The 19,342-nt window shown below is 44.5% G+C and overlaps 1 protein-coding gene and 1 long non-coding RNA gene across 2 annotated transcripts in view; one reads left to right on the top strand and one right to left on the bottom strand.

Annotated features, from left to right (window-relative positions):
• Positions 1-19,342, bottom strand: part of tenm1 (teneurin transmembrane protein 1) — a 163,935-nt gene that overhangs the window by 16,701 nt on the left and 127,892 nt on the right. The window contains exons 23-26 of the mRNA XM_035649915.2: positions 9,972-10,126; positions 7,277-7,360; positions 6,657-6,851; positions 441-528 (exon numbers count right to left, since the gene is read on the bottom strand). Of these exons, the coding sequence (XP_035505808.2) occupies positions 441-528; positions 6,657-6,851; positions 7,277-7,360; positions 9,972-10,126 (522 nt within the window). The remainder of the gene's footprint in view (positions 1-440; positions 529-6,656; positions 6,852-7,276; positions 7,361-9,971; positions 10,127-19,342) is intronic.
• LOC118319514 lies at positions 3,137-6,992 on the top strand. The gene is made up of 2 exons (XR_004796010.2): positions 3,137-3,992; positions 6,653-6,992. It is a non-coding gene; the product is annotated as an uncharacterized LOC118319514 (long non-coding RNA).

Here is a 19,342-nt window from a genome sequence, read left to right on the forward strand (position 1 = left end):
ACATACACGTTGTTCTCGTAATTTTCCAAAAAGATTATTTTCCAAGGGGAGTCAAAACAGTCAGATATCAAAAGCATCTGATTTAAATAGTTCAGTCAGATTGAAAGGAGAAGGAGACCGTGCAGGAGGCAGACAAGAGGGGGAGAAAGTTATGCTCAAGCTGAATAAAACCACGGGCCAGCCGGGACACACAAGCAGCAAGATTGAATCACGCTCTATAAAACTGACTATTTGGAATCATGTAAAGCTTTTAAAATGTTCCTGTTTTTGTGTCCTTCAAACACACAAGGGAACCGGGGCAAGTGTGTTAGGATCCAAAATCATTTTTAAGTGCAGTTACATGTTGCTTTTAGGATCGAAATCTTATTAGACATAATCAAATACTAGTAACAAGTGTGTGTGTGTGTGTGTGTGTGTGTGTGTCCTGCCTGATAACTCACCAGAGAAGCAGTCACAGTTAGGGTCTATCTTACAGTCACAGTCCGTGGGGGCCCCAGAGATAACAGAAATCTCCCCGTTGGTCGACACCTGTGGAGTGTTCAAAAAAAACCCATCAGGTCACACGCGCACATGTGAAATGCTTGAGGAGATCATTGTCGGAGTGAAGATAATGTTCAGCAGCATCCATTGTTGTGTCTTATCTCCCCGGCAAAACAAGATAATGATGGTATTTCATAAAAATAAAAACAAAACCTGAGCTGAAAAGGCAAATGAATTATATTTAAAAATGAAATATGAAATGAAATAAAAGTAAAATTACAACACTGTATTTTGCTATGTTTATTGTAGTCTTTCAAAAACACAAAAAACATCAATTACTTAGATGTCATCTTTTCAATTTGAATAAAAACATAAGGAGCATGTGTGTTTACTCTGTTAATAGATTACCTTTTTGTCTGAAGTTTGGATTTGTTGACTGATATTTGCAACATTAAATTCATACATATTACTCTGACCTTCATGCTTAAATGAAGGTAAAAACTGTTTCATCGACAATTTGCATTTTGGGATTGATGACTTTTAACTATCCAGGGTACTTATTTTAAGTACAAGTTCTTATGTATTTTAACCAACTTTAATTTTTGGCCGTAAAGGAATTCAATTTGAGAATTAGCCTTCTTCGATTTCTGGAGTTAGACGAGGAGATTGACACCAACCTTAAATTACCTTTAAAGGTCGATGAATAACACATCATTTCTCTTTTTTTTTTCATCTCCGCAAAAGCCATGGTGTAAAAACAGTATATAACGTGATAATCAGTGACATGTACAGGATGTGGGAGTTAGATTGTATTATCTGTGGAGAGAGCCAGGCCAGCTGTTTACCTGTTTCCAGGCTTTGGGTAAAGATAATTGGCTGCTGGCAGCAGATTCATTTGTAATATAGTGGTATCAATCTTCTCATTGCATATTTGGCAAGGAAATTTTCTTTCATAATCTGACAACATCATTATCTCAGAGGAGGATGTCAGTCTGCCTCAGAGAATATATGCATGTGTTCCTGTTGTTTCAGGCTTGGGAGTGAAAGTGTTTCATCAACTTTCCTGCCCAAGAAAATTACTTATGCAGTCCTCCGGGATTTAGAAGAGCTGCAGAGCAGTGTTGACTTTCAACGCGAGGCCAGCGAGAAGTTAAACATGTCCACACATTCAAGGAGAGAGGGAAACACAAAGTAGGGAGAGTCTTGGACTTAAAATAAGCTCAAGCTTTGTTTCTTTGAAGATATCAACCGGATTTAAAAGTCTCGTGATTCGTCTGCAATAAACACTCCGCAGAAAACAAATGTGTTTGCAGTTTGTCCGTAACTGAAGACTGGCACAACGGAGCTAATTTGGGTTGCGATGTTTGTGATTTTAATGCCCCTCAGAGCTCCGACACCATGGATATTCAATAACCCCCCTGCCACTTCACGAGATTAAAAATAAAATTCAACACATATTGGTTATGCATGTGTGGTCCGTGATGTTATGGCCAAATGTTCGGTGTATGTGTGGCAGACAGACGTGCTTGGACCATGAGAACAGATCAACAACAGAGCCAGAGCACTTGCACGTACGCTCATTGCAGCCAAGGCACGTTCACATTAAATAGGGCTTATGATACTGAACAAACTGACTTTCTGGCTGAACAGAACAAGATGCAGCTGGTGTCAGTCATTTAAGATGAAATGTAGTGGTTAATTTGTGTCAATTCCATTTTTAAATCATCTAAATATACGCTGTCAGTCTGAACCTGAGCACAGCTTGTTCGCAGTTTGTCTTACAAGTGACACATTATTCTGTTTTTAATTTAGTGTTTCACATTGCATCGCATTGTATCAACTTATCAGGTTTTTTCAAATGTGTTGACTGCACATCAGAAACGACTGAAAAAAAAATCGGCAATGCATCATTCATTTGATGTTATGGTTCAGTGTCACAGGAGAACTTCCAATTTGCTGCTGAACACTTTTATAAATTGGAACTTTCATTAATAAGATAAGATAAGATATTCCTTTATTCGTCCCACAATGGGGAAATTTGGGCATTACAGCAGAAAAGTGGACAGAAGAATATATAAAGAAATTTACAAAAAAGGGGTTAGTATGTACAAAATATAACAAAAAATAACATTAAATAAAAAACAAAGGTATATAAATACTATATACAGAGCAGTAGCAATAGTTGCACATGGAGACTAAATATATATATTGCACAGTTAGTTAATAGCTAAGCGGAGGTTATTTTCACTTCTAGCTTGACTATCTGTGCGAGCGATTCTAAGATAGTTGACCAATATAGGCCCTGAAATATCAAACGTAAAATAGGTCCAACACATACACTAAAAGAACATAGTATTTTCACGGCCATATCCCGCACGGCATCCCAGTATCCATCTAAAAGGCATCCAAGGCATTTTATGTTCCCGTCTGCCTCCACATGGACTCAGCATGGTACCGCTGACCACAAAGGGACTATTGATTGAATCCAGCAGGCAGTGTTTTTTGTGGTGCTGGTGCGCAAATACAGTGGGCCTTTGGTAGCATGCTGTTAACTAATCGAGCTAATGGACAAAAAGTTAATTTCTTCCAAAAATTGATTTTTTTTCCGTTTTTGTTTCGAACAGTGACTTCAGACTCCTTCTCTTTTTCACACTTTATTGTATTGCAGGTTTAGTTTTAATACCAACCAATTGCCATTCAATAAGCCATAATGATAAATGTTATAACAAGTTGTGGCAAATGTATTGATAATTAAAAACTGTAATTTCTCATTGAGAAAGGTATTATGACTAGCTTCGTGTGGCACTCCAAATTTTGGTCACGAGCATCCTCTTTGCTTTAAAGGACCATGCTGATTTTCAACATTATCTCAATCACTCCAAATTTGGGATATATTATGGACAACAACAACAGTTTTTTAATGTTCTATGAGTCTCTGGGACTTAAAAATCTATGGTTCTTCTGGAAACCAGTGACATCATTGGTTGTCCGAAGAACCAACGGCTGGGAATGTAGGATGCGTTCTCTAGATGCTGCTCAAAATCCACCAATTGCTATATTTTCAACTGTCATTTTTTTAATATGAGTGCGGAGGATGTTAAGGACAGGGATATGTTTTACCATGTGTTGGCTGAGGGTCGGTCGGGGTATTTACTTGAGTATACAGCAAAAGAAATGCAGCACGCAGAGCAAGAGTCAATCCGGTGGAGAGAGGTCGAGGCTACAGCTGCATTGGATACGGCAAAAGGATACGGCCGGAGGGGACCATCCAGAAACTGAGCTGCCGAGAGCAAACAGTGACTGTTGGTGCCTTTGATCATACTGCTCTCCGATGCCAACAGAGACAGAATCATTGTGCAGCCGTGGATTTCAGCATGGGCTGTTTTTGGTTGAACTCCGTTGCTGATGCCAACCCCCCGAGGGAGCCTGTGTGTGCCTTCCTCAAAGATCCCAAAGATAAATTGGAAAAGACAACCAGGACCAGCAGGACCAAGAGGCCAGATGACCATTGAGTGAGTAATGCTTTTGTTGTCATGCAACCCTGTGTTTGGGCTGACAAAGTTATAGCTGGAGGCTATAGGGTGGTGAGACTGGGCAACGTTGAACAAGGGCTTTTTTCCTAAATCGTTCGCCCTAATTGCAATGGTTTGTTGTCACCCACATGAATTGTAGTATACAGGATTTTAACCAGTCTTAGTAAATGTCATGTTGTCATTACCCACAACTTAGTATGAGATAAGTTAAGCTAGAGAAGCTAACCTATTATAATGACCATAGGGTTTTGTGTTTGCCAAAGCTGCTTCCAGTTACAGTACGTCACATCACGTACAGTATATTATCAGTACTAGTAGCTTCCTGATATTGTCCTGATATTGTCTTCCTGATATTGTCCAGCAGTTTTTGTATTGAGTAGGTGCAACAAGGACAGTTACTTGGCAAAGGGAACTGCATTGTCTTGCCCGCTTGTGACGTACGCTGTGTCAGTACAGAGGGCATATTGAATGGAGCTTTGGATGGGCTTTGACAGCGTGATATGAAAGTCTTTGAGCAAATGGACTGCTGAACCTTTTATGCTGCTAACTATGGAAACTTATTGGACCGATCTGAACTTTGTCATGCCTTACGTTGTGTATGATTTACCCTTAGGCTAAAGATATATTTAAAAATCAACGAACGCGTGTTGACATGTTTGTTTGAATAAAGTTGTTTTGGACAAATATACAAGCCTGTGACATACGCTGTGTCAGAGCCAGATATCCTTTCCCCATTGGTCAGTACAGAGGGCATGCTGAGCTTTGACCATGTGATACGAAAGTCTTTGAGCAAAAAAGGACTGCTAAGCCTTTTATGTTGCGAACTATGGAAACTTTTATTGAAATTCTTATCTTGAAGCTTGTTGGACTGACTTTGTCTAATGTCTTGTATGATTACCCATAGGCTAAAGATATATTTGAAAATCAACTAACACGTTGTAACACGTTTGTTTGAATAAAGTTGTTTACAAGCGTGACATTTTTTCCCCAGTGATGTTTACTGTGTAGTGGATTATGATGACACTGTTTGACCAATCAGACGTCCTCTCAGCAGCAGGGACACAGAGGTCGGTTAGAATTGAGGAGAAGGATGAATGTAGCCCGAATACAGAGCGGCCCTTGAGGACTACCTGCTCCAGAGTGCACATGACCTGAGGCTGTGGCAACGGTTAGCCTTTCAGTGTGACATTGAAATGAAGCATTAAGCCAAAACAATGGTGCACTGGCTTTGGGACACGTCTCTGACTGTCCTTAAGAGGCCCAGCCAAAGCCCAGACTTGAACCCCAGAGAATATGTGGAGAGACCTGAAGATGGCAAGTGAGAGACTTCCCATCCACCTGATTCCCATCCAACCTGATGGAGTTTGACAAGAAAAAAGTCATAAACTGCCCAAATCCAGGTGTACAAGAAAATGTATACTGTAGCTGTAATTGCTGCCAGAGGAGCATCTATAAAATACTGAATCCTTTTCTAAATTGAAAGATTTCTGAGTGCTGATCGATTGGGCAAAATAACAATTTTTATCCATTCAATATTTAACATGCATCAAAATAAAGTCTGCACCAATTGAAGGGGTCCAAAAACTTTATGGAGTCACTGTATGACTAGTCGTGTGTCACAGATTAGGCACAGTCTTGCTTCACAGCATCTGTGACGACGGCTAACAACCAAACTACGGTGGGACACATGATGCGACAAGTGGGAGGGTCAATTTGTGTCATAAGGCCAGATGGACTACTGGCGTTATTTAGTCTGGAAATGAAACCAATCAGCAAGCTGATGTTCATTCGCTGCCACAGATGGGTCTGTCCCACCAACCGTTCAGACAGATTTCCATCCATCCTGAGACAGGTTGGGCCATTCACAACCATTTATCTTCAACGGGGATGGGTTTGATACGGTAAGCTTTTTCAATAACAACCAAGATGTTTGCCGCTGACGTGGAGAGGTCTGTGGAATCTGCTATCGTGACAGCATTGAACCAGTATATTTTCTCTAAAACAGGAATAAAGAACTGCAATCACAACATCCGTTGAAACGTTACATCATATATTTCTTTGCTCTGATTCTAGGTCAATGCAATTACGTCCAGAGACATTTTTTGGTCTGCGAGCGTTGACAACGCCCCTTTATAAATCGAAATGTGCCGAGACATTTCAGAGCCATTTACGTGATAATTGGTCTAGCAATGCCACCCTAGGAGTCATTTGCAATTGGTGCGCTTTTCCTGTTTGTCCATTTTTGCAAGAGATGTTGCTAGGGATTATTCACAGAAGCAAGCAGGGATTTGGACATCTGTCCTGAATTTAGAGAGATGTTCACAGTAGAGCAGATTTTGGAGGCTGCAGTGGAATATAAAATGAATAGTGGGTTAGTGGCCACAGCCACAAAGCCAATGCCACTTGATGAAAGGAGTATAGAGCGATACTTTGGATTAGTAAATCTTCTGTAACTTGAATCTCTATAAATCAAAACGACATGGGTAACATTTCACCATGAAGAAAATTGTGGCTTTAAGAGTTTCTATGTAAGAGCTAGCTGTAAAGATGTCAAAACTCGTCTTTTATTGTATCAAATCCATCATCGTAAACAAAAAATAAGCTGGAATGAACAGTGTGTGTTGTACTGGTATTGACAGTGACCTGTTGGATGCGGTTGATGCGTCGCTCGTCCGTCTCTGCGATGAACAGTGTTCCCAGGTGGGACAGGGCGATGGCTTTGGCAGCCTCCAGAGTGGCTCGCACTGCTGCCCGGCTCACCAGGTGGTGGTCAATACCTGGCACCTGGCAGTGGATGGGACGTCCAGCCACGATGCGCACTTGAAGACTTTCTGACACCTAAAGGAAAAGACCGCCATGTATTAGCTATGCAGAACACTTATATCAGCTGTTCCTTTTAATTAATGTTGGTCAAAAAAAACAACAGACAATGACAATAAAGTTTTGATGATCCAGTGCATCAAACTGTAAGAGCCCTAAGCCTGCCTCATCTAATGACTCATTAATTTTCTGAAGACACGCACTCAAACAGGCAATTTATTAATGTTGGAAAATATATTTTCGTGTCATAAGCAATGCCTGAGTGACATAGCGTGTTATTTTTTTTTTAACAAGGTGCTCTTTTACTCTCTTTTATGGCAGTTTAGGAAAATGATTTCATTACTCTGTCTTTCTCTGTTACGTCAAGTACCAATGCCCCACAAAAAAGGCTGAACCTTGAATAGGAAACAGGTTTAGAATTAATGAAGTGACATTTTCTCTACCTGTAGGACAATGTTGTTGTCCAGGATGTAGAGGGAGTTGTCCAGGGGGTTGATGGCCAGGTCTGTCGGCCACTCCAGACGTACCTGTGGGGTGAGAAATCATACACGGTAACTGTAATGAGAACAAAACAAATGAGAAAACCTCGGTGGTGATCTGCTGTTACAGTCAGTTGCAGGTGATACAAATAATATCTCTTTAATAACATAGCATTAGGCCTCCTGACCCTCCCTGCACATGCAAAGGTCAGCAGCGGGCAGGGAGCCTTCCCCGTGTTTATTCAAGACACACGCTGTCTCGCCTCGGCAACGGTCCAAATGTCAGCCAATAACCATGATCACCGCCTGCTCAAATAGCACATGCTGCCCGCCAACACTGTGGGGGTCAAACACAGACAACACTACACCAGCCACCCACTCGCCATTACTCACACACACACACACACAAACGCTCAGACTCTGAGCTGCGTCAGCTATGGCGACGACGCGGTGTGTCTGAGGGATCAGCGAGGTGATTGATGACTCTGAGGATGGATTGGTAAATAAATGGATCATGTTAAATTGCCACTGACATGTCCAATTATAGGCTCTGTCAAATGAGAGGGAAGAGGCTTCACTCTGAAATCCCATTTTAAGAGGGAGAGAGATTCATCAAGCAGGACTCGCGCCCTGTCCTAAGCCAAAAAGGACACACGTCAAATCTCTCCTGCTCCCGATATCGAACTTTGCGGTGACGCCCAGCAATACATTTCATGAGTTGATTTGAGCTGTACACAGAGCTGGGCCGGGCTGAATTAAAAAGTCAAACAAATTAAAATGTACTTTTCATCAGAAACACATTCATTCTGGTGATTGCTTTTGATCCTGTACTTGTCAAACTTGTGAAAAATGATATGTTCTCTTTATAGTTTTGCACAGATAGTGGCTCCCTCCTTTATTACAATTGATACTGGTCATTTGCTTGGTCTACTCCAACTGTATGGGAGGACACCAGTGGTGGTTGAAAGAATATGCAGTGACAAGAAGGAGGCATGCAACAAAGAACTCAGGTACATAAAGGTACCGAGGTGTTATCAAAATATACTTTGAGAAGTAATTAAAAGTAAAGGCGCTCGTTGTGTAGATGGCTTCTGTCCATATATAAATGTTAAGTAGCACGAAATGGAAAAGATTCGGCCAAGTATCTCAGAATAGTACTTAAGCACACTAGTTGAGTAAATACGATTAGTTCCACCACCACTGGAAACCCAAAATAGCTCAGAACGCCCACTTTAACTCCAGCGCCTACACATGCAGTTGATCAGCTGAATGATGTTTAGGGCTGTTGATGAGCACCATCTGTGATCTGAGCACTGTGTATGTAACTCTGCGACTCCATATGTCAGTTATGCTGTCGTGATCCCAATCACAGGGTGATGTGCTGAGGGCCGTGCGGTTACCGTCTGGTCATCTGCCATTAGCGCATTTGGTTTCCTTGAGAGAGACAGGCGGCAGCTAACACCAGCAAGCTGCTCTGTACACAGGAGATGTTCAAATAACTAGGGATGCACTGCAGCAGCACTGATATTGGATATTAGTCCGATACTGACCCAGATAACTGGATCAGGTACTGGTGACAATGGGGCGGATCTAGGTGCTCAGTTCACTTTATTCTATGATGTGGCAGTAGACCCCCACATTGTGCTAGAAGGAGAGCTAACATAGCGGACACAATTAAAATGAAAAAACAAAAGAAAGAAAATATCTTGTATCGTAGTTGGTAGGATGCTCCCGTCGGCAGTGCATCACAGAAGTTGAAGCTTAAGCTGCTGTTTCCACAAGTATGTCCACATTCCACAAGCGGTTTTATCCCTGAGTGTAACATTTGCACAATAGCTGCGGTATCACTTCAATTTATTCCAGTGGGAAGTGAGAAGAATTCACATTTCAGATCAACTCAAGAAGTGCTCAGCCAGTAACACTTAACACATAACATATAACGTATAGTAACAGGAGTTCCCATCGACACTAACACCACACTGAGGTCAGAGCAGTTCATAAGAACCAGCAGAAGGATGATGAATGCGACTGGACGCGATCGGCCGCGCTGCAGTGGCCAATAAGAAACAAAGGACTGCGAGGTAACCTGGGTCCCTATAAAAACATATAAGTGCACCACGGGGAATTCACCTGAGCGCGAAACACACATATTCACATACACACACACACATGCACAGGCGCTTGCATCCCCATGTGTGGGCAGAGATCCCTCTATAGAGCCAGCGGTTCATCTATAATTCATCCTTGGCTCTAATAGGGCTGATATAAGTCAGCAGAGTGATCTGAAGGCTGACTGATCAAATCTGTGCCGTGGCTGTCTTTGGTCTTATCGCTTGCTCTCTCTCACACAGAATCACACACACACACACACACACACACACACACGCACCTTTTCAAAGTCATAACGAGTTTTCTATGGAAGAGGCCAGGCAATTTAGATTTACACGACCACCACTGACTGTACGACGACAACAACACATAAATACTTAATTTGTGCCCCGCTCCTTTTTGATTTAATCAGCGATGAATTAGTCAAGACCTATTTTTCTAGAAATTATTTAAAGTACACTTCCATGCAGAGGATGAAGCCAATTCCAGAGCTAACAGGTGGCTCTGGCTTCCTACCGGCCAGTTAAAGTGGACCGCAGCATTGGCTTACCTGGCTGATGTCCATGCGCGCGTCACAGCTTAGCGGCTGCGTCGACATCAGTCCGTTTGAGCCAATCACGGTGGAGAGCAAACCCCGCTCATTAATCTTCTGAATGGTGGTGCCATCAACGAAGTAGACAACACCTTTTTTATCCACTGCAATACCTGGACGGGAGGGAGGGAGAGAGAGAGAGAGAGGCAGAATGAGCTTTTGGAGATGACAGAGAAAGAGAAGGAGCGGGGGGGTTAGAGAACAAAAAGCAAAAAGGTGAAAGAGAGTATGAAGGCGAGAAGGGAAGAGAGGAGACGAGAGGAGGTGGGTAAGGGAAGAGAAAGAAGTAAAGTGGGGAGAGGAGAGGGCTTCGGAGAGAGGCATCCAACTCAGTTAGATATTCAGCTCAGCAAGCGGCTGTCTTATCAAAGGCACTGCACCACCGAAATGTAATTATATTTCCATTCCAGGGCCCACTAAAGGGATTAGAACAATGCAACTGGAGGAAGAAGTTATTTGTCACATTAGATGTGAGCACGGTGCCGCAGTGAACTTTTGACATCTGACGCTGGTGTACATGTACATTATAAATGTGCTTCCAGGAATGTGCATATGTGCATGAACACGTGCCGCACCCGCGCGACGGTTTGTGCCCGTGAATGGCACATGCGCGAACGGCACATGCGTGAACTCTCCTTGCAGTGGAGGCTCTGCAGTAAACGGGGAGTAGGTATTAAAGGTCAGGGCGGACGATAAATCATCTGTTATGGATGAGGAGCGACCTCCATCGCCGTCTCATCTCCATACAGAGAAAAGCCCTTCGACTGAGCTCCTCTGCGATAATATTCCGCGACTCAACCCTCACCCCTCATGCTGCATGCTGCCAATTCTCCTTGATTGCTCCCTCTTAGCATCTGGGACAATAAGCCATATTTCAGTATCCCTACCTGCCACCTCCAGGGCCCGTGGCTCACGACTGTGCCATTTAAAATACATTTTGTTTATGGTTCATCATTAGATTAGGGTCTTGGCAAGTTACGCGTGAACTTGCAGAGGCTTAATGATAAGCCATAAACAAAATCACGCGCCGATCAGCCACAACATTAAAACAGTTAACGGGGGGTTTGTATCCCAGTATCTCGAGCAGGCCTCAGGGGACTTGACGGAGACAAACGCCTACTTGCATCTCACCAGGCATCAATCAATCAAAGAACTGAAGGCAGCAATAAGATGCTATCTGCGACAAAATATACCATAAAAAAGACATGACATATACGACGGCATGGTGGAAAGAAAAGCACGACATTCATTTTCCTTCTAACTCCTTTTTTGTTCTCCACCAACTCCCGGGGGAAATATTGGGCTCTTTAACTGCGAAATGCTCTACTATGCTCACTAACTAGTTGCTTACTTTGTCAGGGTGCCAGTTGGTTTTCTGAAGGTAGTGTGTGCAGTAGGGTGTATTATAGCTTTTGTGCTGAAAAATGCCGCCTGCTGTAGCTGGGAAACAGGTCAATTAGGCGTGAGCGAACCAAAACATTAAAGCTGTGGGTCATAAATCCAAAACAATAAGATGAATGGAAGCAAAAAACATTAAAGAATTACATAAAAAAGCCACACAAAAAAAAGCCCATCCCACAGCACAAGGGAACAGATTCAAATAGTTTTATTTAATTGTTTCATTTAAGCAACAGTCCATAATCAAAAGACATGCAATTCATAAAATAAAACGGAGGAACCCAGCGGAGAAGCTGGAACCAGTGGTATTTGATATTTTTCCATTAAATGAATTACACTGACTATCAATAGTGTTGTTCATTAAACTTCTGTCGGTTGAATGGATTTTAATTCCAGATATGGCCAGTTTGGCTGCTTTCCCAACACTACCCACATTAAAAAAAAAAAAAAAAAAAAAGTTCTGAGAAAAGATTCAGAGAGATCGGATCACGCAGAAGTGCCAGCGCGTCCTGATGAAATGGACAAGAAGACACAGCTCCAGCTTCATTTCCCCTTGATTTCTTTCTTTTTGCTCGCTTTCTGTCAGTCTTTCTCCTTTCAAACTCTGTCACACTGGATTATGGGGGGGGGGGGTGTCCATGCTCTCTCCTGGGATAGAAATCACTACGGTTCTTTTCCCCGGGAAGCACTGAGGCCTCATCCTCCTTGACATACAACAGCTCTCTTTACAGGTGGTTTCATTCCACATGTGCACACACACACACACACAGACACACACATACAAATGCTGCAGCGCCACAAAAAGATACACACCACGACTAGCTTCGCAAATGTCCTCAAACGGAGCAACCCTGTGCCGACCCTGGGAGTCATCAATCTTGCAGGTGGAGAGGAGAGGTGGGCAGGGGGGAGGGCCAGGGTCAGTGTGTTTCCTCCAGAGGCCAGAAGGTGAACTGCAGAGCACTCCCTCCTGGCCCTTTCATCATCCCTCTGACACAGACAGATTACACCCCCCCCCCCCCCGGCCAACAAACACCTTTCCTCTCACCCTCTAGCTTCCCCTTGCTCTCCAACCTCCCTAACTTGATCGTCTCTTACTTCCCCTGCCTTGTTTTTTCTTCATGTCGTCCTTTGCTTTCTTTTTGTTGCCGCACTCTTCTCGTGCAAATCAAATCAGTGGCCTTTGACCCGCCGGTATTGTCTGGCCTCCGTCTCCCTCTGCTCGGCCCATTCCTTTTTCTTTCTCGCGTTCCTCTCGGCCTTGCCATTTCTCCTCCTGTCACCCGGCATTATGCGGGAGGGACGTCTCAACCCACAGCGCAGTCTGAACCTACTTAGGTCTGAAATTCAGCACATTCTCTCTGCGCTGACGCCATCGCCGGGTCCTTCCCCACTTTCCTTTCACTTTCCCATCCATTCCCCCTCCCAGCACCCTAAACCTGTCCCTGATCTTAGAGCTCATAAATCCTGCACAAGGACACAATGAGGCAGCCAGGACTCTCTCTCAATACTGATTTCTGTTCTCTCCCGCTCTGTCCCTGGATGTTCGTCTTTCTTCTCCCATGCCTCACTTCCCTTGACTTCCATCCTAATTTCCCCACTATTCTTTCTTTCTTCCCTTTGTTTGTGCTTTTCTGACACCCTCAGTGTGCACGCTCTGGATCTGCATGTCTCATATTCACACACGCAGCTTCTAAATAGCTGCCAATCTATCATCAACAATAACTACGGGACTCGGCTGACTTATTCATCCCCGCACAGGCACACAATAACGGAGAAGGGCTTCTATTATTGCTCGGTATTGGCAAAAGGATTTACGGCAGCTTATGAGTTGTTTAAGAGTATTTTGCCATGTTTATTGAAAAGGCGGCAGATTAGTCCACGTTCTCCTTGTCAGGGGCTGGATTTCCTGCTGTTGTGACTAAAGCTGTGTGCTGGTTTAATAGCCGCGTGCTACAGCGCCTCCATACAGCCAACGGACACTCAGAAGGCATCAAACGATTCAGCGTTTCCCCCTGGACGGAACCGGTACTCAGATAGTCACGTTTAGAAGCTGGCAGACACACCAGTGGAGAAGTAATTGAGATAAATCTCAACTCTAGAGGGAGACGGACGTTTGGCTGGAGTTGGGACCGGATTTTTATGATAAAAGAAAAGTGAATTAGACTGAGTTGCGTTGACCTTGGAGAAGCAGAGGGAGGGGAGAGGAGCGAGGGAGAGGATGATACACTGACGCTATTCACATTCAGCTCAGATTTGAGGAGAAAACACAGCCAAAAAGAGAGAGAGAGAGAGAGAGAGAGAGAGACAGCACTAAAAGAGGTGGGGAAGAGGAGCGAGGTGGCGAGGAGACAAAAGGGACATGATGAAGAATTGCTCCAATTAACCATTACAGGCCAGTCACTCTCAATCAGAGAATCTCTTTGTTCTCTGTCCTTGTCAAAATAATAACTGTTGTAACGGCCCCCGTGGCATTGCAACACGGTCCAATCTGATTAATGCCTTGGAGAGGGGTCTTAAAGAGCATCAGTGTTGATTACAGCTATTCGAAAGCGAAGGAGCCACCGGGGACTTTTCCACGCAGAGATCAAGGGAGAGGTGAGGAAAGGTGTAAGGTGAGAAATGAGAGGGAGTGAGAAAGGACTAATTATAAGATAAGTTGTGTATTCTTTTAAAGCAGTAATAGCCGACGGCTCTGTTAGCACACAGCAGCGCCAGGATGTGGTGTGCAGTGCACACTGACTGCTTGAACACTTGAACCCTCAAGAGTGCAGGAAGTCCGCTTTCTGGTGTTGTTCACGTTTCCCTTCCTACAGTACTTTCACCCTTCAAACGTCGACAGCAGAGCTGCTGAAGCAGCTGCCTCTATGGATGAAAGCAGGAAGAATTGTAAAAATTGCACCGAAGACAAACATATCATTGCCTGTCAGCTGGTGGAACAACCACCTAAGTGCAAAATAAGCACATGGTCTACAAAGGAAAACCTCTTTAAAGGCTCTGTGCATGGAGGAGAAAGTGTAATGTGAGTGTGTGTGTGTGTGTGTGTGTGTGTGTGTGTGTGTGTGCATGTATGGAAGTTCCATTTATACCTGAAAACTTTCACACACACACACACACACACACACACACACACACACACACACACACACACACGTACGCACACACACACCTCACACTGCCAGCTGCTGAAGGAATAAGTCATGCAATCTGCCCCAACATATCCCCGAGCTCAGTGGGTGGTAATGCTGCGGACTGACATATTATTACAGCATCTAAATGATGCTAGCTGCAGCTGATTATGGCCCATGGCGTTCCTGTACAAAGTAACTCTGTGTGACGGACAAGTCAATGTAGACGAATGGACAGTTTCACCTGCACAACTGGCCCCTGCGAGGGACTCGGGCTATAAATAAAGTCGACCACATTAGCGGGACAGAGCCGGGAGCGTTCAGTGACTGCGACAGTGCGACTGTAAGTGAAACTGAATGACACACTGTTTTCAATGTCGTCGGCCGGCAGCGTGGCTTACCGCTCCCTTGCATCATTTTTCTCCACGACAACATCTGTATTTGTACCCGTGACTACATGTGAAATTGTGAACATGTCGCCGCGTGCTGGTGAAGTAGCTTTGTGAACAGATAAGGCGTGGCAGTCAATCACATTGTGTGCATATGCAAAAATAGAGTGGATAAATCAGTGTCTGCAGATGAAAAATTCACACTTCCACACACACACACACACACACACACACACACACACACACACACACACACACAAACTTTCAAGATGACAGTGAGTGTGGGGAATAAACCTGTTCACTCAATCTCAGCACTGTGAAATTAAACAATGCATCACACTGCTTCTGTGTGTGGGCGCGCTTGAGTGTGGAGCCCAAGCGTGTTCACACATATGTGTGTGCATTTGAATGTGTGCATTTTTTCCATGCCGCCATCGATCACACAGAGGGTCTGTACATTCTGCCGCAAACCAAAAACTCTGTGTGGTCTATGGCGTGCGGCGCATCTATGAACTGCACGTCAAGTGTTGTTTCACATATTATTTTCCCCCCCATGAAACTTATCAGTCAACACAAGATAGCGCCACAAATGAGGACGAGCGTGCATTTCTGGTCGATCTTTGGTAAGCAGAAATAATTCATGCTTCTTCTTAATTATTCATTAAAGCCCCACAGAACAGACAGTGGCTTGGTAATTAAGTCTGAATCAGCGACTGTGGCTCATCTAATTATCAAGCACTATAAGTTTGTTAACATATTAACCCGCATTAATTAATTATTGATAGCTGCCTTTATTTTGAGCTGGTAGTTCCCGACTACACGTGTACCGCGAGGCGAGACATCGCGGCGACGCAGAGGAGTGGAAGGAGATTTTGCAATAGTTACATGCAAATTTTTGTGCGAATAAACATTTTTTTTTTGGGGGGGGGATATGCGACTTGGCAGTAATTGCCTTGTTTGATAGCAAAAGAGAGATCCTAAGCAATCACAGAGGCACCAGACAAACTCAGTTATAAAAAGCAATTGAAATGCTTTAGACTAGAAAACTCCCTGAAAGGCTGAGGGGTCCGGATCCGTGCAAGGCGTCTGAAGATTATGTTGCACGCTTTAGAGCATCAAACAAACACAAGGGGGCCCATCAATAGAGGCTCCTTTACCAAACACACCATCGCAGCGACAAAAGCAGCGAAAATGGCAGCGAGAGGGAAACGGGATCAGATGGGAGGAAACAAATGCTCCGGCGACCGAAAAAGTGGAAACGAGGCACTAAACTGCTGTGGAACGCAAATCTGTAACGCGCGGCAAGGCGAGTCACGCACAAAGACATCACAGCAGCAGAGCCCGAGGCGTCTCCAGTACCGTCTTCATCACAGGGGGCTGGCTTCTGCTGCCATTTTGCTTCCACGTTTTCTCCAAAAGAGTTGTACGAGGGCTCCTTTCGTTCTTCCTTTGGTCTGGCCATCGGCTTACTGGAGAGCTGCAGGTGATAATGGTGCCCATGTGCAAACGTTTAATGGCTCCGTTTTTTTCCCCCTATCCCCCACAGCCCCCTGCCCGCTCTCGCGCAGGCGGGTGGAATTGAACTGCCAAGCCCAACTGTGCCTGCCGCCATCGCTCTTCTCATTCATCTTTCTGTCAGTGTGTTTAAAGAATCAAGGCAGGGACGACCTGCATGGGCACGAGTTCACTATCGCTCCCCTCATCAGATCCCTCTCCGCTCCTCCTGTCCGAGACAAATGCATCCATCTGTATTTGTGTGTGTGTGTGTGTGTGTGTGTGTCGGGCATTCACCTCGAGTAAATGCAATTCACTCCTCCACAGCGGTAAAGATCCTCTCCTCCTGTCACCTCGCCAGGCTCCCAGTGGAGGCCTGACAGGCCGGCTGCCAGCAGCGGCCATCGCGACCAGTTAAAGGGACACGCGTGTCACATTTCCCATGATCACACTGACGTTGTCAACCTGACATACTTTTAACAAGGCACCCATAACTAACTCTGCATCAATTCACCGGGAGAAGGGAGAGCAGGTCGAAGGGACCCAGACGCTGTCACTCAGGAACAGGCACGGGGGAGGCAGGCGCAGTCACACAAACGCGGCACCCTTGATTCCCCGGCTCGGCCTTTGGCCTTGAGCCTGCATCTCTTATTGACTCAGGGCTTCATTACACACACAGTGAGCTTCAGTAATCTCTCTGAAGCCACCCTACACACTGCGACTACAAACAAGGTAGCTGTCAGTCTGCGGTGCTCTTGCCCGTAATACATTATTTGAATAGGAGGCATTTTTACAGGTAAAGCCTTGTTTTAAGTCAGCATAAATTTGCCTCTACTAAGCCCATTGACAAGAATTCCTTTGGTCCTCGGGAAATCTTGGCAGTCGGCTGACTATTTCCTCCCGGAATGTCCGAGGTCTCCTCTGACTCGAGACAGTCGGAACACAGCGGAGCTCCTCTCTGAGATGGATCCCTGCTATTCAAAGTAATCCCAGTCTCATGTTGGAGAACTTTCACGTCGTGAAAAATAAAGTTCCAGCTCCATGACAATGAGATTCGTACAATGATCCGTCTCACACTGCCGTCACGCTCGAGTTCGGGTCATTTTTAATGGATCATCAAAGTTTTTTTCCCCAGAGAGTCTTGTCTCTGTAAAACAATTAGCAAATATGCCACCTTGATAAGCCCGCTTCTCCTACTTTTCTTAACAATATGCATCAGCTAGAAATACTGGGATGTCGTCATTTCACCGTACAAACAAAATCTAACGACCCTTTTTTGCTTTGTAAATTTCCAGCTATCCTGAAAAAAGTTGAGATCGTGTTTTCGCCGACATGTCTTGAACAATGTTGCGCACCGTGTCTGTGGGCTTGGAGGTTAAGACAGGCGCCAGTGAACGCCGTTTGAGTTTGATTTTTGATTTTCCGGGTTTGTTTGACAGCCAAGTCCTCATTCTGTCTGGAAGGAGCTTTCTCATCATAGTCGCGACCATCTTCACGAGAGGAAAAAACATTGGTTGAAATGCTTAAATGACCTACTGTATGTCTACGTTTCCTGACAAGCAGCCTCCCGTGGTTGTGAAATAATGATTACAGAGCAGCTGTGTGACCTTGTTACAGCGCATAAAAACTTCGTTGGCTTTCACACCAATAGCTTTGGGTTGACATTGCACAGAGCGACACTATTTCCAGTTTTTTTCCCCCAGACAGATGTGTGAGCTACAGTCTCCTCACTACCTGAAGTTTGGCAATTATAGGTCCCATATTGTAGAAGAGTGTGATTTCTATGTTTGTTATTAAGACCTAGGTGTGAACGTATAAAAGTGCTCAATCCACAGAGAAATGCACACAGCCCTTGCTCCGAAACTGTGTCTGAAAACAAGCTGTCAGGGCTTCCATAACTTTGTGATTTCACATTGAAACAGTCACCGCCCTAAGCCCCAAGCACGGCCCACCCGAACTCATGTCCGATCTGGTTTGCCTGAGTGTTTACCTGAAATCCGCTATATTTTTATTCCGTCTCTATTAGTGATGTTGTATTGTTCTGACTCGCCAATGATCTTTTCAGCTTTTAATATTTTTCGCCCTCTTCCTGGTTGGGTCACATACGTTACATTAAGTGACAATATCTCCACACGCTGGGTGCAAGGACGGTCTCATGCACAGAAATGGAAATGGTCGAAAACATGGCAGTGTGCACGGGATCGTTTCCCAGTCTGCTTCATCGGTGCGAGTCAAGCATGTGATGTTGTCAGCAAGCCCATATACTCAAACCATTAGCTCGCCAAATAGCAGCCCCCTGCTTCTCCTTCAGCAGAGGAGTCCTTTAAAAATGCACAGCTCTAATCACTGCAGCCTGCGTTTCGCTTCCCCCAAATCTGCCACTTTCCCCAAACTGTATTCGCTGGCTGCAGCAGTGAAGTTGTAAGATCTCTTCAGGCAGTGGAGCCTCTATGCCAGCTGCTTTGTGCTATAACTTTGGGAATGAATATGCAGTTGTTATTCTACCTCCGGCTCCCCTAGCATTTAGGGCAGAGTGATTGTTGCATCTAACAAAATAGAGAAAGGGAGCGGGGGAGAGGGGGAGAGGATTAAATTGATAGAGACAGGGAGAGAGCAACAGAGAACAGAAATAATATGAAATTAATAGAGAAAAGAGGGGGAGCGGAAGGAAAGAGAGAACGGGAGAGTGAATGAAATGGATGAAGCGAGAGAGCGAGAGAACTCAGTGTTTTGTGACTAAATCCTGCAGCGTGCAGCAGTCCCACACCTCATCTGCATATTAAACTGGCCCAGTGGCTGCCTTCCCTCTCAGAGGGTCAACTATCATTGTTTCTGTTGGTTTAAGCAGAGCGCCACTTCGCAAAACAAGGGCATCGGAGAAGTCAGACGCTGTTTTCATCTCCAAGATCCGGGTTTTTGT

This window comes from Scophthalmus maximus, chromosome 9 (assembly GCF_022379125.1).
Source record: "Scophthalmus maximus strain ysfricsl-2021 chromosome 9, ASM2237912v1, whole genome shotgun sequence".
NCBI lineage: Eukaryota > Metazoa > Chordata > Actinopteri > Pleuronectiformes > Scophthalmidae > Scophthalmus > Scophthalmus maximus.